Source organism: Notamacropus eugenii, chromosome 4 (genome assembly GCF_028372415.1).
Source record: "Notamacropus eugenii isolate mMacEug1 chromosome 4, mMacEug1.pri_v2, whole genome shotgun sequence".
In the NCBI taxonomy this organism is placed as follows: domain Eukaryota; kingdom Metazoa; phylum Chordata; class Mammalia; order Diprotodontia; family Macropodidae; genus Notamacropus; species Notamacropus eugenii.
The window spans coordinates 85,689,514-85,714,665 of record NC_092875.1 but is presented as its reverse complement, the minus strand read 5'-3'; the positions used below and the strand labels follow the sequence as shown (position 1 = coordinate 85,714,665).

Here is a 25,152-nt window from a genome sequence, read left to right as displayed (position 1 = left end):
AGGATACTTCAACATACATACTGACTTTCTCTCAAACACCCTAACCAATCAGTTCTTCATCCTTCTCACTTCCCATGACCCACTCCTCTGCCCCACCTCATCCACACACAAAGATGGTCATACCCTCAATCTTGCAAGTGTACCACCTCTATTTTTTTTCCAAAATTTTAATTTATTTGTTTTCAGTTTCCAAAATTCACTTCTGTAAGTTTTAAATTTTCTCCCCCTCCTTTCCTCTTCCTTTTCCCAAGACGACATGCAATCTTATATGGGCTCTATATATACATTCCCATTAAACACTTTTTCACATTAGTCATGTAGCACAGAAAGCAAATGGGAGAAACCATGAGAAAAACATAACAAAAGAGAAAACAATCTTCTTCATTCTGTATTTCAACTCCATAGTTCTTTCTCTGGATGTGGATGGCATTTTGCATCATGAGTCCTTTGGAAATGTTTTAGGTCCTTGAATTGCTAAGAAGGCCTAAGCCCATCAAAACCAGTCCTTGCATACTGTACTACCTTGATTTTTTAAAATTCTGAAATCTCCTTATCTGACTATAATTTACTGATTTTGTACTTCTCCCTCTGCCTTCCCACACCAATCATGCTCTTCATCCACACTGCAACTACCAATCCCTTGATTGGTGAGTTCTCTCTCAGGCCATCCCTACTTTTTTCCCCATCTTAACTCCTTGAGAGATCAGTTCAACTTTACACTGTCCTCTTTTCTTGAGTCCCTCAAGCTTCAGCCTTGGATATCAGTGGATATCCTTGGATATCATATCCACAATCTTCATTCCTACAGTGTGCTAGGGGAGAAAATTATCTAACCATTCTGACTAGGTCCACTATAAATTTATATTATATAACCTCAACTGGGCCATCACTGCTGCTAGGCAATCCTTCTACACCTTCCTTGTGAACTTATCATCCTACTCTCCACAGCAGCTCTTCTAAACCTTTCCATTCCTCTTCAAACCTCCCATCACTCTCCCTACCCTCTCAGCTGAGAAACTTGCCTCATATTTTATAGAAAAAAGAGAAGATTCACCATGAGTTCCTTCTTATCCTTTCCTCCTTAACTTATACTATTCATATGCTCTCTGATACTATTTCCTCCTTTACCCCTTTCTCACATTATGAGGTGGCTTTACTTCTTACCAATCCTCTAACTATGTAAGCAATCTCATTTCATCTCATCTCCTCCAACAGATTACCCCCTCTGTTATCCTCACTATCTCTTATCTTCAGTCTTTCCCTGTCTACTGGCTCCTCCCCTATTAACTACAAACATGCCCATGTTTCTCTCATCCCCAGGAATCCCTCACATGATCTAATATTTATGATATAATATGATATCATATTATATATCACTTCTGCTCTTTGTAGCCAAACTCCTTGAAATGGCTGTTTATAATAGGTGTCTCCACTTTCTTTCCATGTATTCCCTTTTTAACTCTCCAGCCTAACTTCCAACTTTGTCATGAACTTGTCTCCAGTTACCAGTGATTTCTTAATTGCCAAATCTCACCTTCTTTTCCTCGATGTTCTCTTCTCTCTAGGTTTATAAGACATCACTCTCATCTGTTCTCCTATCTATCATACTACTCTTTCTAAAGCTCCTTTGCCACATCCTCATCCAAATCATGCCCTCTCACTGTGGGTGTCCCTCAGGGTTCTGTCTCAGGTTCTCTTCTCAAATCACCTATCCTTCTCTAACCTCTCTGCTGACCTCAAATCTTGTATTTCCAATTGCCTTTCAGGCATCTTGAACTGAATGTTCAATAGACATCTTAAACTCAACATGCACAAAACTGAACTCATTGTCTTTCCTTCTAGACCTTCTCCCTCTCCTAACTTTTCTATTATTATCAAAGACAACACCATCCTCCCAGTCCTTCAATCTCAAAACTTAGGTGGAATCCTCAGCTCATCACTATTTCTCTCTGTCTGTCTCTGTCTGTCTGTCTGTCTGTCTCTCTCTCTCTCTCTGCCTCTTTCTCTCTCTCCCCCTCCCCCTTTCCATATCCAATCTATTGCCAAGGCTTGTCAATTTTACCTTTGCAACATCTTTCCAACATGTCCCCTTCTCTCTCCTGATACTGACACCACAATGGTGCAGGCCCTCATCACCTCGTATGTGGGTTACAAAAATAGCCTATTGGTGGGTCTGCCCGCCTCAAGACTTTCCCCACCCCAATCTATACTCCATTCAGCCAACAAAGTGATTTTCCTAAAACATGAGTCCAACCATGTCACTGCCCAACTCCACCCCATACTCCGTATGAATCATACTATTGATTTGACTTAACTTATTTTACTTGGAAGCTCAGATTTTGGCTAGATGTTTTCAGTTTGAATCTTTCATGAGGTTATTGGTATAGTCTCTAGTTTCATTTTGCTTCTGAATCAGAGATCTGAGCAATTTTCTTTTATGGGCTCCTGATGTGGTGTCTAGCTTTTCTGTTTGGTCATCGTTTTCAGGAAGTCCAGTGATTCTTATATTATCTCTCCTCAAATTTTCCAAGTCATTTGGTAGCTTACATTCTCTTCTATTTTTTCAATCTTTTAATTTTTCTTTTGATATTTCTTGTTGCTTCATAAGTTCACTTAATTCTCTTTGCCTCTTTCAATTTTAAAGGAATTCTAATAGTTGAGTGAGGATTTCTACTTTAGATCCTAAGCTATGTATTCTCCTTCCAGTGTTTTCCTACATAGCTCTTATTTAAAGTCTAATTTCATTTATACTCTTTTGTTTAATTTCTTCTAGCCATTCTGATAGTGCTTGTGGCCTGACCATTGTGATTTATCATGCTAGAAAAAACATACCAAGAATCTATGTTACACACACACACACACACACACACACACACACACACACACACACACAGTCTTTGCTTGTAATATAGTTAACTCTTCTCATCTGGACTTGCTTCTTTAGTTTTTCATAATCTGTACTATTTTTCATCATTTTTTTATGTCTATATATATTTTTCCTGATGCAGCTGCCTTCTCAGGACTTCTAGGCTTTGGGACTGTTTATAGAAGTATAAGTGGGCATAGAACCCCTCTCCCAGACTCCACCAACTTTCAAAAGTCCCTTTCTTCCTTCTGGGCTGAATAGAGGAGCTTATTTCTATTTCTTTTTCGTTTGTTGGGAGGAAGGTGAGTGGGAGAGCTGGATCATTTGATGTTTCATATTGTCATAGGATTGGGAGGTGGGGGTAGCTGATAGAGTGTGGTAATGAGGAAGAAGGTGTTTGGATTCAAGTCTCTCTGCCTGCTGGCTACTCAGTCTGGTTTGAAGGATGGGAGTGGGAGGGCTGGTTGGATCAGGGGGACAGAAGGGAGGAAAGGCAATCAGTTTCAGCCTCCTAGGGTTCCTGGGAGGATGGGTTGGGGAACCAGAAGGGAGGGAAGGTGCTCACCCCAACCTCTGGCAGTAACTTCTTCTGTATGATTCTATCAATTTGAGCCTATTTCTGCAAGGGATTTCTGGGACCCCTAGCACCTTTCAGTGGTTTATGAAAAAATGCTTGGTGATAGGAACCACTAGAAAGTATCAGTGTATTGAGATGATTTTATCATGTTCAGAAAGATAAAGGGAATAATGGAAGGTATTAGATCAGTGAGAGGTTTCTGGTCTAAAACTCTGAATTGATAATTGCCATTCTTCTAGAGTCTTTCTTATATATGGGTACAAAATGGTTACTAAATCAAAGAGTTAGCAGTGTCCCCAAGAAAATAGAATGCTAATCATCTGGCCTCATCCAAAAAGCTACCATGAGGACATAGGGGCATGGATTCAGAGTATTCTTGAGGAAATTATAAGAAGGTTCTCACAAATTATTTTCTCTAATAGGTACTATCTTCAAGGTCATGCAATTCCATCAACCAATTAATTAATTAAGAAGCATTTATTAAGCACCTACTATGAACCAGATACATTACTAGATATATGAAAAGAAACCTTTCCTGCCTTAAAGAAACTTAGATTCTATAGGTGGAGATAATATGTATAGTTGTTAAGTATGATGAGCTCCCACTTTTAATGGGACTTGTATGTAGTAATGATATTCCTGAGTATAATAATACTACCTATATAACCCCAGCTGCAAGCTCTGATAGGGAACTGAGTTGGGTGCTGGAAATCCTTCCAGCTAATTGATGATCTACAACAACCCAAAGTCAAATAGTTTACATATCTGTTAGAAACAGTTCCCTGTTCCAGTCTGCACCATTAATGAAATCTTTCTGTAGCTCGCATTTGCTTGAAGAGTTTAAAGTGTGTGTGTGTGTGTGTGTGTGTGTGTGTATAGCATAGACAATAGATTCATGCTCCCAACCCCCACTTACAGTCAGGCTTGATGCTCCGAGGGTAGCTACTATGCCTCCCCTCAGAGTGCTAGGGAAGCATTAGCAATTGAAGGGAGAGAGGTATGTTTTTTCTAGTATGATAAATCATAAGTCCCCACCAGTGTGATTCTCCCAATGTTTATAAGCTGGTATCAATTAGTTAACCATGAATTTGCTTAATGAGCTAATTAACTCTTAATTAGTTAAATTAGAAAGGAATATTTACTAAGGTGGTATTGTAAGAATAGTTTGAGATATACCTCCACACAATTGGGGAATGGCTGAATAAACTGTGATATGTGATTATGATGGAATACTATTGTGCTATTAGAAATGATCAGCAGATGCCCTCAGAAAAGCCTGGAAAGACTTAACATGAGCTGATGCAAAATGAAATGTACTATGTACAAAGTAACAGCATTATTGCAAGATGATCAGCTGTGACAATACAATGCTGCAAGACAACTCTGAAAGACTCATGATGAAAAATTCTATCCATCCCAGAGAAAGAAATTATGGTCTCTGAATACATATTGAGGCGTACTTTTTAACTTTATTTTTCTTGAAGTTGTTTTTCTGTCTGTTTTCTTTTACAACATGACCAATATGAAAATGTTTTATATGACTTGTATATGACATGTATAACCTATATAAATTTGTTTGCCTTCTTAATGAGGAGGGGTGGGAAGGAAGGAAAGGAGAGAATTTGGAACTCAAAGTTTTAAAAATGAATGTTAAAAATTGTTTTCTCCTCTTCCTCCCCCCAAGTTGCATATCATTCAGGAAGTTGGCTGAAACTTCTCTCCTGACTCACTACTGGAAAATCTGATTCAGAACTAGCTTGTTTGTTTTATCTAAAACCCACAGGGCAAGACTGATTTTCCTTAACAAATCTCAACACAAATTCTGTGTTGCATCAATTCATTTCATCCATGGATCGAAGTACTGCACTCCTTTCCAATCTAATTAACTAGATTGTTCAAACTGAGTTGAAATGCCTTTGAGTCATTGATTCGTTCAATGTCTAGGGCTGGTTCATACCTAGTTCATACTACTGAATGATTGATTTAATAGAGAAGTTCTGGCTCTTTGTAATTATTGAAGTGGGTAAGGAACACCCTTCCTACATGTGTACTTTTCTGTGTGTCTAGAGGACCTTCACCCCACCCCTAGTTTCTGTTGACGGGGGACATTGTCTCCCATCTCTTAAAGAAAAAGTCTTTTCTCATTCTTACCGTAAGCCACTTTTATCAAACATACCAGTCAGGATTTTGGTGGCCACAAACCCTTCTTTTATATCAATGGGAATAAATTTATAAGCAACAAAAATAGCCAATAATTGGGGAACAGTTTCATTGGGTTGCCTAAGTTAGAAAACAGAATAAGCTTCTCTCTGATTTTAACACCTTCTCTCTCCAAGATGGAGGAGAGCCAAGAAGTGAATAGTTAGATAAGTAACAGAAGGCAGATCCCCCTCCAGGAATGGAGGAAGGGAAAAAGAAGGTGTCAAGGACTCAACGAGTAGGTGACTCACCAGGCTACTCCATAATTAGCTGCTTCTATTGCTGCTGCTTCCAGCTCCTGATTACCATCATCCGCAATAACAACCCACAAGAGTCCCAGGGAGAGAGAGAGGAAGGTGCCCAAGGACAGGGCACCTCCCTTTGACCTCCCACCCCCACCCCTGGTCTGGCCCTGCTCCTCTTCATGGCTCAGCTACGAGGAATCTCTGTGTCTTTTTTCTTCCCAGTGCCATCATTTTGCAATCTCAAGTTCAAAATATCCTGGGTCCTGTGAATTCTATGTAACAAACTGATAGGTTGTCATGGTTACTTCAGGTATTCTGAATTTCCTTTGCAATACTCACTGAAGTGGCCAGTGGGAGGGACTGCATTCATAGATATGCGTTAGTGACCACTCCAGTCCCCACAAGTCTGGTATTCTAATGGGGTCATGCAATATCTAGTCTCTACCATTGGCTCAAGCCCCCACAAATTGGGTTCTCCCAGTTTTTAGAAGGTGCCCAGCACCCTACTTTCATTTAACCCCTTAACAGTCAGGTCAGATTAGCTTTTACAAAGGAATATTCATTTCAACCTGCATCTGGTAGATCACCTCTGTCTGAGAGAGAAGGGCATTAGGTTCGCAATTTAACTCAATGCCTATATAGCATAGACCCTCAAAGTTCCAGGTTCAAAGCCCCTGGCTTGTGTCCTGTCACCCTCTGGGCTTCTGTGATGGACTGGCAGCAACATCTGACCCAGGGTTCCTGGCTCCAAGGTCATCATGGCTTAAGTACCTAGGTCTGGAACTCTGCTATCTGTTTGTAGAACTGGAAAGGACAAACCAAACTACCCCAAATGCTAAACCTGATTCTCAGGGTCACAAAGCCTAAAGGGTGTGTGTGTGTGTGTGTGTGTGTGTGTGTGTATGTGAGAGAGAGAGAGAGAGAGAGAGAGAGACAGAGACAGAGACAGAGACAGAGACAGAGACAGAGACAGAGACAGACAGACATAGACAGAGACAGAGAGAGATAGAGAGACACAAAAAGAGAGAGACAAAGAGAGAGCACCCCAGTTTGATGAATACAGTTCTGGTTATGCAGCCAATAAGAAGAGGCTGATCTCACTGATGTAGTAGGGGAACACAGAATGTCATCTCTGAGAAGCAGGTCCTAGCATTTCCCACATGGGTGCTTCCATAATAAGTGTTCTAGGCATACACAAAGCCCCATTATACATGTAATGGGGTGTGTGTGTGGCAGGGAGTTGGGGGGGAACTGGCCAGTGAGAGCCCAGATCCTATGAGCATGTGCATTGTGCTTGGTCTATACAATTTCCCCACATGGCCAATGTTAACTGGTGAAAGGAAATTGGGTACTAGTCACTGTTGACTAAGAAAGGAAAGAACACATGGAGAATGATATTAGAAAATTAGAAAAGAGATGCCCCAAGCCCACAGGGTACTCCTAGAACACTAAAGGGGAGATGTAATATATTGGATTCTGGGAATGAGGGGCTGGAGCATACTTACTATATACAGATGGGTTATGATCTGTACTGATGGAAGGAATAATCATATTTAGGAGTTCACATTTGAATATTATAAACATTTAGAAAGGAAAACATCACTTCAAGAGCTAGTCATGCCAGATTAACCTCATTTCAGTTTCTGACAGGAGACACAGACTGGCAGAACAAGAGAATGTTTCAGACAGTTGTATACTTAGTTTTCTGCAAAATATATTACAAAATCTTTTGGGCTATCTAGGTAGACAAAATAGAGATATGACCTAGATGATAGCTCATTTGGGTAGATTTAGAACTTTTTATTAAAGTGGTGGACTCCTCCTTTTCCCATCTCTTACCTCCCCACCCCTCCCCAATATATAGAGACAATACTTTGTGAAACTAAAACATGTAGCTGAGATAGCTACTCAAAGTGCGAAAGCTATGAATACCACTAGGTGGTGATCTAAACTCTAGCCGAATCAACTCACTTCTCTTGAGCCTACACAAGCCTGATCTAGCAGTCTCCTCTCCAGACTTCCCCTCCTAGTGCTTTTACTTTGGGGTTAAAATTTAGAGGCAAAGAAATTATATTTGTTATTATATTTATTCATAATTTACTAGATTCTTTTAGCTCTTATCCCACTTATATCCTACCATCTTACTTGGCCTATTCAGTATGTAACCAGTGTGACCTAAAGATTTGCTCACTCACATTAAATGGAATCTTTATTGCATTGAAAATATCTGTAGTAACATGGGTTTTAAATGCCCAGGCAGTAGAACCTCACCATTCCTGGTAAGATTTGTAATTGCAACTCTCCACCCTCCCTCTTCCTTTTACCACAGACACAATCATATTCAAAGGTTGAGTTGGTAGGAGATGCCGCGCCCCCCCTCACCTAAGTATTCCTTTTGGTCTTAAAGATATAGAAGGAAGATAGTATCCCTCAGCTCACCACTAATCTCCCGCCATCTGGTTGTTCCTCTGAGGATTGTCACTAAAACCTCTGTCTGCCAGTTAGATGAAGTCACTGCCAAATTCCTCAGGAGCTGGTCAGTTTCCTTCTCTTAATTTCTCCTAGACATGGCAACCACATGGAATCCCCAGAACTCCCATGAGCCCCAGTCAGGACCAGAGAATGCCCAGAGTACTTGCTGCCAGTTCAAATCCTGGAAGAACCAAGGAAATAAAGTATGACTTTTGCTCCTAAAAACAAAATCCTCAGTAGTGAGTCATCTTGTGCAACTTCTTCTTACTACTGTAATCTCCTGAGGCCATTCAGCCCCACACTTCCCATGTCTTCAGTGCCTTGAGATGTGTAACACACTGGGGGAAGCCAGTACTACAGGAGGCTATTGCATCACATGTTACAGTTGAATGACTGAACACATGAGTGGTCATTATGGATTGAAGTCAATTTCCTTTAACCTCTCTGAGACTTAGTTTATTCATGTGTAAAATGGGGATAACAACTGTCATACTCATAGGATTGTTGTGAGGATCAAATAAGACAATGTTCATAAAGAACTTTGCCAACATTATTACTATTAGCAACATTAATATTGCCGGTACTATTGTTGATAATGATGTTACTTTTAATAATATTATTATTGTCAGAGACGCAATGTGGCTTAGTGGATAGACAGCTGACTTCACTGTCAGGAAGATTTGGGTTCAGGGCAAGCCTCTGACACAGACGACTGCGTGACCCTCCCTAGTTACATCATTGTCTGGAGATAATTCTTTAAAAAGAGCCAGAAGGAGAACAGGGGTTAATCTGCATTGGTTGAGGGCATTCCTCCCCAGAAGTTCCTTATGTTGTTGAAATTACAAATACAGTTTTGTTGTTGTTGAGATGTTTCAGTCACGTCCGACTCTCCGTGACCCCTTTTGGGGGGGTGGGGTTTCCTTGGCAAAGACACTGGCCATTTCCTTCTCCATTTCATTTTATAGATGAGAAAACTGAGGCTAACAGGGCTAAGTGACTTGCTTGGAGTCACACAGCTAGTGTCTGAGACCAGAGCTGAACTCAGGTCTTCCTGACTCCAAGGAGTTCTATCCACTGTGCCACCTGGCTGCAATATAAATAAACATATACGTATATGTGTGTGTGTGTGTGTGTATATATATATATATATATATATATATATATATATATATATATGTATACATATATATAATTTTTATTTAATGAATCAACAAGCATTTCAAAATACCTATTGTGCTAGGTGTTAGGGATACAAAAACAAAAATGAGACACACCTTGCCCTTAAGGAGCTTATATTCTATCCAGGAGACAGTGCTGTCTATAAAATGAATACCAGGGAATTCTGGAGATGAGCACCCTAGTAGCTGTATGGAATCAGAAAAGGCTTCACGTAGAAGCTGGCACTCCAGTTGAGTTTTGAAGAAAGCAAGGGATTCTAAGAGAGAGATGTGAAGAGGAAATGCCTTCCAGGCATGGGGTCATGGTTGTTAATAATGTTCTTATAATTCAGAAGATTATTGCTACTGTTATTATTGTTTAGAACACATATTTAAATAGATCTGGGTAACTCCTACATAAGGCCTGTCCTTATTTATCTTTCTGGCTGTTAGGGCCCTATTCTCAATTACTTCGTATTAACTTTATTTATACCATGTATGAAAGCTGTCTACCTTCACTGCCTCCACTCCCTCCCCACTCACTCTTCTAAACTCTCTGCAATCTGGCTTCTAAACCTCATGATTCAACAGAAACTACTGTCTCCCCCAAGTTACCAATGCTCTCTTTACTGAATCTAATGGCTTTTCCCCAATCCTCATCCATCATGATCTGTCTGCAGCGTTTGACAAGGTTGGTCCTCTTTCCACTGGGACTCTCTCTAGGTTTTCACGACATTGCTCTCTCCTAGTTCTATCTATGGGACCTTTCCTTTTCAATCTCCTTTCCTAGTTCTTCATCCACGTTATCCACGTCACTGTAGACATAAGCTTCCAAGGCTCTGTCCTAGACCCTCTTCTCTTTCCCCACCTTCCTATTTCACTTGGTAATCTCATCAGCTCCTTGTAGGGATTAAAATTATCCAACCTACAATAAAAGAGACTGAGACAAGATCTCTGAGCCAATTGCACTTTATTAAAGGGTCCTTGGTCCCCTCTAAAGAAGGAGACTTCAGATCTTCCTCATGATCTGAAATGCCCCTTTCCTCTAGGATTTTGTATTTATAGAGTCTGATACCCAAATATGTAAAAGAGGCATGGTAAAATTCAAAATCCCATTGGTAGACATATGATGCATAAGCTAAAATAAACAAAAATGATCTGTCAGCAGGGTCACAAGTTGGGTAAAGCAAGGACTAGGTGATGATAGATGGATGGGCTCCTCCTTAGGTTAGGCAGGAGGAGATGGTACAAGTTATATATACTCTCCAAGAACATGGTGTGTGTGTGGGGGGGGGGGCTTTCCATACCATGCCACCACCCATGCTTGGTTTGGTCATGGAATTTGAGCAAAATAGGATGGAGATATCTTCGTCAGCATTCCTGTGGTTGCACAAGTGAGTTCCATAGCTATTAATCAAGTAATGAGCATTACATTAAAGTTTGAGGGCCACTATAGGATACTTCTATTAGAATCTAGATTCCTATGTGACTTTTATACAAAGTATGGATTAATATATTACTTATTCCTATACCTATTATTAGGTGATTTACTAGATATGTATTTCCAGATGAACATATTAAAATTATTAGGAACAATCATTAGCCCTAACAAAGTCATAATGGACTGAGTTGAGTAAGGGTCCTCAATGAAACATTTCTCTCACCCATGGATTTAGTTACCATCTCTATACTGATGACTCAGATTTGTGTTCCTTAGTTGCTGTCTTGAGCTACAGTCCTTCTGTCTCACCAATTGCCTTTTTGACATTTCAAACTCAAGGCCCCCTAGGTACCTCAAACTCAGCATGTTCCAAACAGAACTCATTATCTTTCACAAACCTTCCCCTCTTTCAAACTTCCCCATTAGTGTCAAGGACACTAACATCTTCTTTTTCACCTAGGCCAGAAACCTCTGTCATCCTTGACTGCTCACTCTCACCTTATCCAACGTATCCAATCTTGTCGATCTACCTTTACAACATCTCTTGTCTAAAAATCCTTGTCTATCTACCTTTACAACATCTCTTGTCTAAAAATCCTTCTCTCCACTCATACTGTCACATTCTAGCTTAGACCCTCATCACCTCACACCTAGGCTTCTAGTGGGTGTCTCTGCCATAAGTCTTTCCCCATTCCAATCCACCCTCTACTCAGTTAACCATGTGATTTTTCTAAAGCATAAGTTTTGTATCAAATTGTTTGTCTTCTCAATGTGGGGGGAGGGAGAGAATTTGGAATTCAAAAATTTTAAAAATGAATGTAAAAATAGGGTTTTTAAAACAAGTAATTGAGGGGGAAATAAGATATTAAATTAAGAAAATAAAGCATAAATTTGACTATGTCACTCCCCCTTCCCCATGCTTGATGAACTTCAATGGCTTCTATTACCTCTAGGATCAAATACAAATTCTTCTGTTTGTCATTTAAAACTCTTAGTAAGCTGGCGCCTTCTTACATTTCTAGTTATCTCATAGTTACTCTCCCCCGTCGATTTTATTATCTAGCTACATTGGCCCATCTGTGGTTTCTTAAACACAAGACACTATCCCCCAACTCTTTGTCCTTGCATGGCTGTTCCTCATACCTAGAATGTTCTGCCCCTCTCCTCCAGCTCTTAGTTTCTATACCTCTCTTCAAGATTCAATTCAAATCTTACATTCTGCTGCTCTGTTTCCTTTCCCCTCCACCAGCTGCTAATGCTTTCTGTTCCAATATTACTTTCCATTTACTATATCTACATCTTGTATGCACCTAGTTATTTACATGGCAGCTCCAACCCCACATTAGAATATGAGCACCTTGAAAACCTTGTGAGCACCTTGAAAACACCTTGTGTTTTTTTTCTTTCTTTGTGCTTAGCATAATGTCTTGTACATAGTAAATGCTTAATAAATACTAGTTGAGTAACCATGAGTGACAAAGATGGACTGGTCCTGTGGCATAGGCAAAGAATAATCAATAGACAGCTAGCTTGTCTATGTGCTTTATTGGTATCTTCTCAATTTCCAGGGAAATTGAGGATGTCCTCTAAGCATGTTGAGTGGCCATGAGTGATCCAGACCTGGCAAACAAAGATGGGTACAATAAGCATTACTGGAGGGAATATTAATATTGAAGAGATCTCAGATCCATTTTTAAGTATATTTGAAGAGACTTATTTATATAAATGATCTTTCCCTCTAATAGAGTATAAATGCTTTGAGAGTAAGGACTTTTTAAAAGTTTTGTTTATACATATTGTGTTTATCTCCCAGTCTCTTCTTTTAGATATCTTTCCCCTTTGATATGCCTGAGGAGCAACTCACAGAATCCATCTTAGTTTCTCCAAATTGTTCTGGGAACAATCTAAGAAGGTCTCATTAGCTGTGATAGATGTTCTTAGAAACCACTGCAGGAATTCTAGGTCAATGACATCATCAGAGAGTTCAAGAATCTATATGTAACACTTATAGTGGTCACTGTGGAAGAGAAATGGAAAGATATGGATGTGTGTTGACTTTGAACAAGACAATGCAAATGGACCATTACATATTAAGAGTTTAAGATGCCCTGGAATGTCTGTTAGGCAGCCAGTGGTTTTCACTGTTTGATTTCTATAGTGGATGCTATCAGATTCCTTCCCCCTCAAAAAGGAAGACAAAGAAAGGACAGTTTTTATCTACCCAGCTAGACTTTTAGCAATCTGGGGATATGTCTCAAGGTATTTTGGATGCACTGGATGTATCTAGTTATTTACATGTCAACTCCAAACCACTCCCCACCTCCCCCGCCCCCATTAGAATGTGAGGACCTTGAGAGCAAGGATTGCATTTTTTGTCTTTCTTTGTGATTAGAACAATGCCTTTTACAAAGTAAGCGCTTAATAAATACTTTTTGTGTATAACTTATGTCAAATTGTTTAATGTCTCATGGATGGTGGAGAGAAGGGAGATAATTTGGAACTCCAAATTTTTTTAAATGAAGGCTAAAATAGTTTTTACATATAATTAGGAAAAATAAAACACTATCTAAATTTAAAAAATACTTGTTGACTGATTATTCACATGCCAATGGCTGTTGACAAAGGTAGCAGGAGGCACAAAATGTCTGGAAGTGTTAGTATACCTACATGACCTCATTGTCTTTGGAAAATACATGGAGAGGCTAATGAAAGAATTAGATCAACTAGAGAAAGCTGGTCTGGAGCTATCAATTGACAAGTGCAGATTTAGCAGAGCCTCCATCAAGTATGTGGGTCACTCACTTAGCATCACACCAAGGCATGAGCCCCAACTCAGAGGAAAGAGACTTGCCTCTTAATTGGCCACATCCAAAGAACCTGGGAGATCCAAGGACTTTGTTAGGGTTTCGTAGCTGTAACTACAGATTTGTAAAGAATCACACTGCCAATGAATGATAGATCTATGATTCAAAATATCCTGGAGCAAAAGAGCAAAAAAGATGGACTTGCTTTAAAACCTATGGAGCTATTTAGAAATTATTGGATAGATGAATGTGAATAAGATTTCAAAGACATGGACCAGTGCTGACTTATGCGAATCTAAGCAAATCATCTGCATATGTGAGGAGGGGTATGAGAGAGGTGAGGGATTGGGGAAGAAAGAGAGGGGAAGGAGAAAATGGGAAGAAGGGAGGGAGGAGAGAGAGAGAGAGAGAAAGAGGAGGAGGAGGAGGAGAAGGAAGCAGAGACAGAGAGGTATCAGAAACCAATTGACCTTGCCAGCAGGGGAATTACTAACAGCAAATCTCACTGTCCTACATGCAAATGAATTATTGGCTTTGAAGTGGGCTGTCATTGAAAAATTCAAAGTGTGGATTAAAAAGAATCTCCTGACACATTTTCACCAGTGCCAAATTTAATGCTATTTGCCTGACCATGAGTTCAATACATGCTACTAGTCAGATAAAACTAGTGTGGGCCCAGATGCTCTGCCCCAAAAAGCCACCCGATACCAAAGCCATAATGAAACCAAAAGGAGTAAAGGCTATATGTGATACCCAGGTAGCTGGGCCACAGTCAATTGGAAGTGCAGCTGAGGGTATGGGAGGGACTTCTACCAGACACCATGCTAGCAGTGTAGGCAAACCCTCTTTGCCTCACTTCTCCATGAATGTTTAGTAGTAAGAGCACTGTGAGAAGTGCTACAAACAAAAAAGCAAGGAAAAAGCAGTAAAAGACTCAAGTTCCATCCCTCAGAAGGCATTCATCTGTTGAGACAATGTCAGAAATTGGAGCTGTGTAATGAAGTGCTATACCAGACTGTAACTGATCCCACATGTGGTACCAGAAGGTAGTTGGTATCACCCAGGGCATGTTGTCCTTTGACTAAGGAAGCACTACACGATGGCTCTGGACACATGGATCAGGACAGAACCTTAGCACAGGTAACAAATGAGTCTTACTAACCCAAGATAATACCAGATGTCATTAAGAAGTGTGATATATCACTAAGAAATGTGCTCAATACATTAAAAAAAAGTGCTATCAACTCATTTTTGGAGACAGTACTAGCAAACTTTTGGAACTTGTCTGCATTGATTTTTTTTTTTAATTTCAGGAAGGAGATGGGAAAAAAATATGTCTTATCTTGGTGATGGCTGATGGTATCAGTCATGCATAGGCATATCTAAGCAGGACCCAGATATATTGTAGGAGAAATATTTTTCAGGTTATAGTTTGTCTACCAGGATCAGTTCAGACCCAAATAGAGATATGAAGAGCAAGATATTAAAGAAATATTAGTTTAGGCAAGCATAAAGATGTCTAAATTTCACCTACCCATCCCCAAGGAGTTCAAAGGCAACTTGATGATTAGACAAACTGAGACCCAAATAAAAATCTCAGTGGAATGACTGTAGCATTTCTTTAGTACATACATGCAATTCCACTTGGGGTCCTACTGGTTTTATACTTTATTCATTGATATTTGGGCAAGATTTATGCCTACATTTGTACACCAGCATCCTCTGAGGATGGAGAGGATGCAAATACTCATAACCAGTACACTTCTCTGCCATGAGAGAGGCTAAAGGACGCTTGCCACTTAGATAATATTTGTAACATTCCTGGCAAACCTTAAAGCACTGTATCAGTGTTATTGTTGGTATGACCTATCCATGACCTCAGTTCAGAAGAATTATGACAAAGACAAACAATAGGGCAATATCTAAATGTGCTATCGAGAACTTTAACAAAGCGAGTTTTTGCTAATAAATGTTACCGTTTAGGTTACACACAAGTTAACCGTTCTATGAAAAGTTGTTTAAAAGCAGAGCAGTTGCCTGTTTACAGAATACTTCTGGGAAGAAGGGTGAGGCTGGGAGGGTGTTCTAAAGACAGTTCAGCACAATCACCTATTGCCCACAGGAGAGTCTGCTGAATTCCTTAGTGAGTAGGAGGAATGAATAAGCCAGCTGTGAGGAGGCAATCACAAAAAGACTCTCTGAGTCAAACAGACCAGAAGTGAAATTTCAAGAGAAAACATGGCATACTGAGTACGCTGTAGACCAACAATCTTACATTGGGCTGAGGAGGACCTCAGTTTGGAGGGTGGGGTTGAGCTAAACCTAGAGATAGTCCCTTTCCTACCCAGAACTTCAGCCATAGAGACAACCCTAGGGTACAAAGATGATCTATAAAACTTAGAAAAACCACTCACCAGTCTGGGCCTTCAATAACTTTGAGAATGTAGAATTATGGATCTGATGGTGAGGACAATGATTAGCCGATATCAGCATCATCAATAACAATACTATTGATAATTTTATAACATAATAAATATACTTTATAATAATAATTATTATTAGTATTATATGACGCTTTGAGGTTTGCAAAGCAATTTGCATATGTTAATTCATTTGATCCTCACCACAACTATGTGAGGTAGAAGGTATTATTATCCCCATTTTACTGATAAGGAAACTGAGACACAAAAGGGTGGGGTGACTTGCCTAGGGTCACACAGCTAGGAAGTGTGTGAGGCAGAATTTGAATTCAGGTTTTCCTGATTCCAAGTTTTCTGTTCTATCCACTTCATCATGTAGCTGCCAGCTCAAGTACAGGGACAGAAAGATCTTTCCGTAGGTCACAAAAGGGCTGAAACCATCTGACCGTTGACCAGGCTAACTTGTGATGTTGCAGGAGAAAAAGAAGAGGTAGTTATGTAACAAGTATCCAAGTGATAATACTAATGCTTGCCCATGTGATGTGATCTTACAATATAATTACATAGGCTGATATATGTGGGTTCATGTGTTAATGATTACCTGCTGCTAATAAATTGCATGGCTGGTAACAGTGATTTTATCTAAGCCTGTGAGTTGGCCATTTGAGATTGAAGAAGGGGCAGCCATCCCATGGGAGAAGAAATGTCAGAATAGGTCAGAGCCCTGATTAGAGAGAGTTTATGTAATTTTGGTAATTTCTGAGAATATTTTAGAACATGCTCACCAGACCGACTTTGAACCCAGAGATATTAAGGAGATAAGCCTGTTAAGTGGAGAAAAGTGGTGTGGTTGACAGTGCATATACCTTTTGGCACTACTGTAGGCCCCAAACCTTGCCCCCCCCACACAGACACACGTCCTTGTCTCATGTAGGAACACATCTCTCCATGCCCCTCCACCCTCGCTCCCCACTAATAAGTAAAACCAACTGTAAAATCACATCTGACAGTGCACGCAGCATTCCAACAAGATTTATTAGGAACTTACTATGTTCCAGGTACTATACTAAACACTAACATTAAAAAAAAAATTTTAATTTAAAATTTTTAAATTTTAAATTTTTAAAAAGGCAAAAACAGTTCTTGCCCTCCTGGTGTCACAACCTAATGAGGGGAACAACACGTAAACAACTATGTACAAACAAGATAAATACAGAATAAATCAGAAGCTATCTCAGAGGAAGACTTAATTAACATTGTCTCCTTGCAAAAAGTAGGCTGACATACCTCAGAGACCAGCATCTTTTTGTCTTTGTGCCAGCACAGTGCCTTGAACATAGTATGTACTTAATATGTTGAATGAAGAGGAAGCTTGAAGTAGTAGGCAGAATGTTTATCTTTGAATCAGGAAGTTCTGGGTTCAAATTTTGCTTCTAATGCTTACTGGCTATGTGCCAGGTGACACAGTAGATAGAGCACTGGGTCTGGAGTCAGGAAGACCTGATTTCAGATCCAACTTCAGATACTTACTAGCTGTGTGACCCTCGGTAAGTCACTTAACCACTCTCTGCCTCAATTGTAAAATGGGGATAAAAACACCTACCTCAGCGGGTTATTGTCAGTATCAAATGACATAATATTTGTAAAGTACTTAGCACAGTGCTTGGTCCATAGTAGAGGCTAAATAAAGGCTTATTCTCCTCCTTTCCCACTGTCTCACTTCCCCCCTCCCTTAATAACCTACTTAACATTTATGGGTCTCATACAATTCTCTAAGACTTACCTGCTAAAATCGCAGGTGGTCTAGGATCACCTCATTAAGGAAGTCTCTAGTGGAGTGCCCTAGGGATATATGCCCTTGACCCTGCCCTCTTCAATATTCTTCATTGACTTGCATAGAAGTCATTGGTGAATTTGCAAATGACATGAAATGTCCAGGAATAGCAATGAAGGATGACAGAGTCAAAATTCAAAAAGAACCCGCTAGGTTGATGAGCCTCGTCTAATAAGCTGAAATGCTATAGAGATAAGTATAAAATTCTACATCTGGGTTTCTAAAAAATCAACTTCCCAAATAAAAGACGACATAGATATGGCTATACAACTATTCATTTGAAAATAAATTAACTGTTTTAGTGGCCCAAAAGTTTGACATGAGTCAATAGTGTGACATAGCAACCAAACAAGATTATTCTATGAGCTGCTAAAAGGCACAGTATCTAGAATAAGGGAGGTGGTAGCCTTGCTGTCCTGTGTCCTGCCCAGAGCACATCTGGAATGATGTTGTTGTGGTTCAGTCGTGTCCAACTCTTAGTGACCTCATTTGGGGTTTTCTTGGCAGAGATGCTAGAGCGGTTTGCCATTTCCTTCTCTAGTTCATTTTCAGATGAGGAAACTGAGGCAAACAGGGTTTAGTGACTTGCCAAGGGTCACACAGTTAGCCAATATCTTTGAACTTGGGTCCTCCTGACTTCAGGCACTGTGTTTCCTAGCTGCCCCTTTTGAGATAGCACTCTGTCATTCAGAGGAGAGGAACCAAGACGGTAAGACCATGTCATAGACTAACTGAGGGTGTTTCATGTGGAGGAGTTTAGATTTAGGGGTAATATTTTAGTTGTCTACAAGTATCTGAAGGGTTTCATGTGGAAAAGAGATTAGAGTGATTCTGCTTGGCAGATTTCTTTGCAAGTTGCAGAGGTATTCAGTTTGATGTAAGAAAAAATCTTTTGAATTAGAAGGCTGTCCACAGACAGACTGGGCTAGTTCAGAGCTGGGTGAGGCTGGGAGTTCTGGAGCTCCACAGTGAAGTTTTGCTCAGGTATAGGTTGGCTTAGGTGGCACCTGAGGTCTCATTGAATTCTTAGAATCTGGGATTCTGTGAGATGGATCTGGGGGAGGCTAGGGTAGGGACCACAAGGAGGTTGAAAAGGCTTCAGGGAGACTGGGCTAGGGGGCACCTAGAAGCTGGAATGAGGAGTTTGGGGAGGTCAAGGATGGGGGATTTGGGAAGGCAGGGGAGGAAGACTCCAGAAGGTTGGGAAAGAGGGCTTGAGGGAGGCTGGGATCAGAGGGAGCTGGAAAAAGCTGTTGGGACTAGGAATGTAGAGATGGGGATTTGGGGAGGCTGGGATCACATATAGAGTGGCTTGGATCTGAAACTTAGGAAAATTGAAATGGGGGCTTTAGGGAACTAGTTATTGGGGGAAGGTATATGCTTTCTTATTCTCTCACAGAACTCCTTTCATTCTGACAGTCACGATTTGACCGCAAGACGGCAGCAGAGACCAGAGCCCTGGAGTTCAGTTCAACAGAAAATGGATATTGGAGGCTTTCTCTAAGCCCAGCCCATCTCTTACCTGTCCCCTCCACCCCTCCCCTGCTCTAGCTCCCACAATACCTTTCTGCTCTATTTAGGTTTCTCCTCCGAATACATTTATAATTGAAACATCCTGGGTACTTCAAATAGATTGTGGGGCCTGCTTTGACATAGTTTCCCCTTTCCCCCATTTTCCTCTCTCTTCCCATTTCCTAGATAGAATTGGAGCTCCATTATGGTGGTTGTAGTTTATGAGCAGCTCCTGATTTTGGGGAGGTGAGTAGGGTGGGATGGGGAAGAAATTGCATTTTATTGAACATAATTATAGAGAGTAAAATGTCCCTGGATGTATGAGGGTCTCATGACAATTGCTGCTGTCACCGAATGTCCTCAAGATTAAGGTATTGCAGGGTAACAGGGTACCCCCAGGACAAGGAAACCACTACCACCAAAATCTGATTGAGTGCTGGGGTGCGAGTCTCCTGGTGTTGAGCAACTATGTCAGTCTGCGAATTCCACCTGTTGCTGGGTGTGGGTGACTGTGTCAAGCTAGGCTGGTCATTCTGGGGAGTAGGGAAGGGGACAATGCCAGAGTGAGTATTGTTTGAGCGCAGAGAAAGGCTTAGAACTCTACTGAAGAAGGTACAGAAGGTACAGAGATCACCCCCTCAGTCCAGTTAATCACTGACCAGGAGAGGGACAGACAGATTTACTAATACATAGGATAAATCCATCATAGAGACACAGTCTCACTTCGCAGGGACATAGCATTATCAACACTTACTTGAGGAGCCACTATCACAGACACAGGTACACCCACACACCCAGGGAGACATTGTCACAGACACTAGGCACACACTCAAGGAGACACTATCACACCAGTTAGGCACAAGGACACAAACCCAGAGATCTACTGTGAAGCCACACACAGAGATACACACCCTGGGACTGGCATCATATGCAAAACACACACCAGGGATACACTATTACAGACCGAGAACATATACAACAACATTGGCTCACACAGACGCGTACCTGGGGACATGTCACGCACAGGGACATAGTGACAAACAGACACAGGACCCAGGAGCTACTCTGACACCAAAGAAACACGGACATCCACTGAGGGATTCAGACAAAGACCCACTGCTACCGAGGCATTCTCACACACAATCGGTGACACCCGGACCTAGTGACAGGCGCACACACAGTGACACTTTCACTTCCTGGCACACACAGGCCCTGGCGTGCACGCACACGGACAGTCGGGCGCATCCAGACACTGACTCCCCTCAATGATTCCCCCCACCCCCAACACACTCATAGTCACAGACACACACCCGCCCCACGCACCCCCAGGGGCGGGGCTCCGGCCTCACACACACCCTGCGCTTCCCACTCCCCCCGCCCTTGCTCCCTGGTCCCGGCTCACCCGCCCGGAGACTGGGCTGCAGCGCCCGCGCTGAGCAGAGCCGAGACTGGCCGAGCCCAAAGTCTGAGCCGAACTGAACCGAGCCAGCTGAGTCGAGCATCGGTTGCAGCGGCCGCAGCCGCGGCGGCGAAGCCAGCGGCGAGCCAGGTGCGTAGTGCGTCTACTCTGCAGGAGGCCAGCTGCAGCGGGGATGAAGGGGGGCGGGGGAGGAAGGTGTTACAGGGGCTACAGAAGCATCTTTGCTAGGGGGTCAGACTGTGAAGAGTTCAGGACCTGGGAGGACCCCTTCCCTTTCTTTGCTTCCTCCCCCTCTTGCTCCAGCCGCCCCAGGAAGGAGGACCCCCACCCCCACCCTCCTCCTTTTCTCCCAGGCCTTTGGGGTACATCTCCTCGCTCCTCCTTCCACAAGACGCCAGTCTCTCCGATCCCCGCCCCCCACCCCGACAGTTGTCCCTTTCCCCCTCCCTATCCCCGTCCTCGACCAGCCCTGGCTGCCCCCTTCCCTCCGTTTCTCGCTCCCTCTCTCCCTCCCTCCCTGGCTGCTGCTCCTGCTCCTCTCAGAGTTGCGGAGACTGCAGGGGCCGGGGGCGGGCCCGGGGGCGGGACAGGGGAGGGGAGGAGGGACCCTCCAACCGACCTGGACTGAGGGGCAGCGCCTGGGGGATCCATAAAGAATCACAAAGTTCCTTCAGGCCTGCCCAGGGCTTCGGGTGGAGACAGGGGGAGGGACAATCGGACAGTCCCAGATTCTGCCTCTTGTCCCCTTTCTCCCCACAAGTGCTGGGTCAGGCAGTCACATAACACCCATTGTGCCTGCAGAAGTGACCCCGCCCCTGGGCTTGAGCCCGGGGTCTCAGACAGAGCTCCATTCACCCCCTTCTTTCCACCCTTCCCCCCTCCTGACAACTGCCCCTCCTTTGGGGAGCAAAGCAGGCATTTGCCACAGCCCAAGCAGCATAGCCTAGCTAGTGATGCGTGGGTCCATGAGGGTATATGTATAGGTATGTTTGCGTCTAAAATCTGCGTGCATTCCATTGTGTGAGAATGTTTGTGAGGATGTGATAGGGTGGACATCGTGATGGTGTCTGCGTGCATGTGCACATGTAATGTGTACATGTAGTCGTGTGCCTGTATGTACTTGCAGGTTGGGGGGGGGTGACACCCTCTGTCACACGTTGCACTGGAGGATGTTTGGGAGTTGGGGGGCAGGGCTCGCTAAGAGGGGGTGGGGCTAGGGCCTCACGTGGTGATGCCAATGCAGGCTGTGGGGCTCCCACTCCTGCCCAGAGCACTATTTTTAGGACTTTACTGCAGTCAGAGACTGAGACTACAGAGCCCCTCTTTCCTCCTTCCCCACCCCCCACCTCCCCATTTCCAGGTGACAGGGCAGGGTAAAGCAGTCAATGTCTTGCAGCCAGGTCAGTTTACAGCTGAGACGACTGGTATTTAGGTAACAGGGTTGGAGAGTAGGATTGGAGTGTCTGATGAGAAACAAAGGGTAAGTCCAAAGGTGTAGGGGTACATCCCTAGCTGGTAAGGGAAAAGTACCGGGTACTCTCTGGGTATGAGATTAAGGACAATCATCCGTTTGGTAGAGTTTGGGGGAATATCAGTGTATAGATGGGGTTTTGGAGGAGAAAGGATTGGGGATAGGGATGTTTCTGGGTGATGAGATTAGAGTTATTCCCCTGAATAATCCTTCCCTTCCACCTTTTGGCAGGTGGCCATGTCTGGGGAAGGCCCAGAACCTCGAGGTTCTGGGGATGACAGCTCCAGTGGGAGCAGCAGCTCCCCCAGCCCTGGAGATACTCTGCCCTGGAACCTTGGGAAAACTCAAAGAAGCCGCCGAAGTGGAGGAGGCTCTGCTGGTAATGGTGGTGTCCTGGACCCTGCTGAGCGGGCAGTCATCAGAATTGCAGGTACAGAGAGAGCTGTGGACATTGTTGCATTTCTGGTGTGGGGGTGTCTGTTGTTACCCTATCTTTGGTGTTGGTCTAAGGATCATTTCATTACAGTTATGAGAGTGTTTGGGGAGGTAAGGGGACGTCTTGGGTCATCTCATCAGAAGTTCTGGGATGTTGGATTATCCTATCAGAAGTATAGAGGAATCATTTTGTCACAGGCATAGGGGTGCCATCACAGTGTATGGGGCAGTCTGGGAGATCATCTCATCATAGGTTCAGGGGTCCTTGAGGTCATCCCATCACAGTTTTGGGTATATCTGGGGCTGTCCTATCACAGGTAGTGATGTGAGAGAGTAAGAGGGATGATGGCAGGTATCAGCCTATTTATTGTAGGTATAGGGCCAGAGGGCAGAACAGTTAGGGGAAGTGGAATTATATAGCACAAAGAGTCCTGGATTTTAAATCAGGATACCTGGGTTCAAACGCTCTGACACTTACTAGCTTTATGAGCCTTGGCAAGGTCTTCATCCCTCAGCCTCAGTTTCTCATTTGAAAAATGGGCGTTTTGTTATCTATATAATAGGGGTTAACACTTACCTCATTCATTCAATTCAACAAGCATTTATTAAGTGCCTTCTGTATACAAGGCCCCATCTCCTAGGCATCCCAAATTGAACATGTCCAAAATAGAACTCATTTTCTTCATTCCCAAACCTACCCCTCTTTTGAACTTCCCTGTTACTATCAAGTAATATTACCTATTGCCACCATCCTCCAAGTCACCCATGTTTGGATCTTCAATGTCATCTCTGCTTCCTCACTCTCACTCACCACCTCCCCTCCCAAATCCATTCAGATGCCAAATCATGTAATTTCTACATTTACAGAATCTTTCACATGTATTCCCTCCTCTCACTCACATAGAAACCGCTCTATTTCAGGCCCTAATTACTTCTCATCTGGTCTATTTCAGTGGCCTCCTATTTGATCTTCCTGCCTCAAGCTTCTCCATTTTCCACACAGCCACCAAAGTGATCTTCCTAAAGCATAGGTCTGATCATGTTACTCACTTGTCCAATAAGCTATAGTGGCTCCCTATTGCCTTTCAGAGCAAATATAAAATCTTCTATTTGACATTTACATCTTTTCTCCACCTAGCCCCTTTCCTACCTAACCAGTGTTCTTACACATTACTGTCTTCATATTCTGAGATCCAGCCATATTGGCCTACTATATTTTCCATACACACAATAGTCCCTGTCTTTGCATTGGCTGTTCCTCATGGGTTCCTCACTTCTACCTCTTGGAATTCTTGGTTTCCTTCAAGAATCAGCCCAGGTACCCCCTTATATGTGACATCTTTCTTTATCTCTTCAGTTGTGAGTGTGCCTCTTCCACACTGAATTAATTATATGTGTGCATGACTGTGTATTCAAAACACACACACACACACACACACACACACACACACACACACACACGGTCTAGTTGATGCATTGGATAGATGCACTGGACCTGGACTCAGGAAGATCTGAGTTTACTTACTATCTTTGTGAACCTAGGTAAGTCTCAACCTCTGTTTTATCTCAATTTCCTCCTTTGTAAAATGTGGATAATAATAACAACCTACCTTCTAAGGTTATTGTGAGAATCAAATAAGATAAAATTTGTAAAGAGCTTTACAAAATTTAAAGTCCTGTGTACCTATACGAGCTGTCCCATTAGAACATGAGCTCCTTGAGAAAAGACACTCCTGACTTTTTGTTTTTATATCCACCACACAAAGCCCACAACACTCCATGTACCTATTGATTGTGAAGGATTGGGAGATAGAAAGACAAAAACAGAATAAATCTGGCCCTGAAGAAGCTTACATTCTACCAAGGGGAATTCAACAAGTTGTTGTTGTCATATCTGACTGTGTGATCCCATTTTGAGGTTTTCTTGGCAAAGATACTTAAGTGGTTTGCCATTTCGTTCTCTAGCTCAGTTTACAGATGAGAAACTGAAGCAAACAGGGATAAGTGACTTACTCAGGGTCACACAGCTATTAAGTATCTGAGGCCAGATTTGAACTCAGGAAGAGTCTTTCTGACTTCAGGTCCAGCACTCTATCCACTGTGCCACCTAGGATTCAACATACATACATACATATAAATAAAAAAATACAAAATACATACAAAGTGAATACAAAGCCATTTCCCAGGAGCAGGAAAAGCATTAACAACTTGAGGGATCAAGTAAGGCCTTCACTTAGGTGGTGACAGCTAAGCTGAGACTTTGAGGGAGGTAGGGGTTCCAAGAGACAAGAAGTGGGGC

The 25,152-nt window shown here is 42.4% G+C and overlaps 1 protein-coding gene and 1 long non-coding RNA gene across 5 annotated transcripts in view; one reads left to right on the top strand and one right to left on the bottom strand.

The window, feature by feature from the left end:
* Window positions 1-10,469: 10,469 nt before the first annotated feature.
* Window positions 10,470-21,013, bottom strand: LOC140500258 (uncharacterized). The gene is made up of 2 exons (XR_011965675.1): window positions 20,930-21,013; window positions 10,470-16,638 (listed from the first exon to the last, which is right to left on the bottom strand). It is a non-coding gene; the product is annotated as an uncharacterized lncRNA (long non-coding RNA).
* PLEC (plectin) overlaps window positions 20,909-25,152 on the top strand; it is a 110,812-nt gene continuing 106,568 nt past the window's right edge. For all 4 annotated transcript variants that reach the window (XM_072602649.1, XM_072602625.1, XM_072602623.1 and 1 more), the window contains exons 1-2: window positions 20,909-21,076; window positions 22,650-22,848. In XM_072602649.1, the coding sequence (XP_072458750.1) occupies window positions 22,656-22,848 (193 nt within the window). In that variant the 5' untranslated portion in view covers window positions 20,909-21,076; window positions 22,650-22,655. The remainder of the gene's footprint in view (window positions 21,077-22,649; window positions 22,849-25,152) is intronic.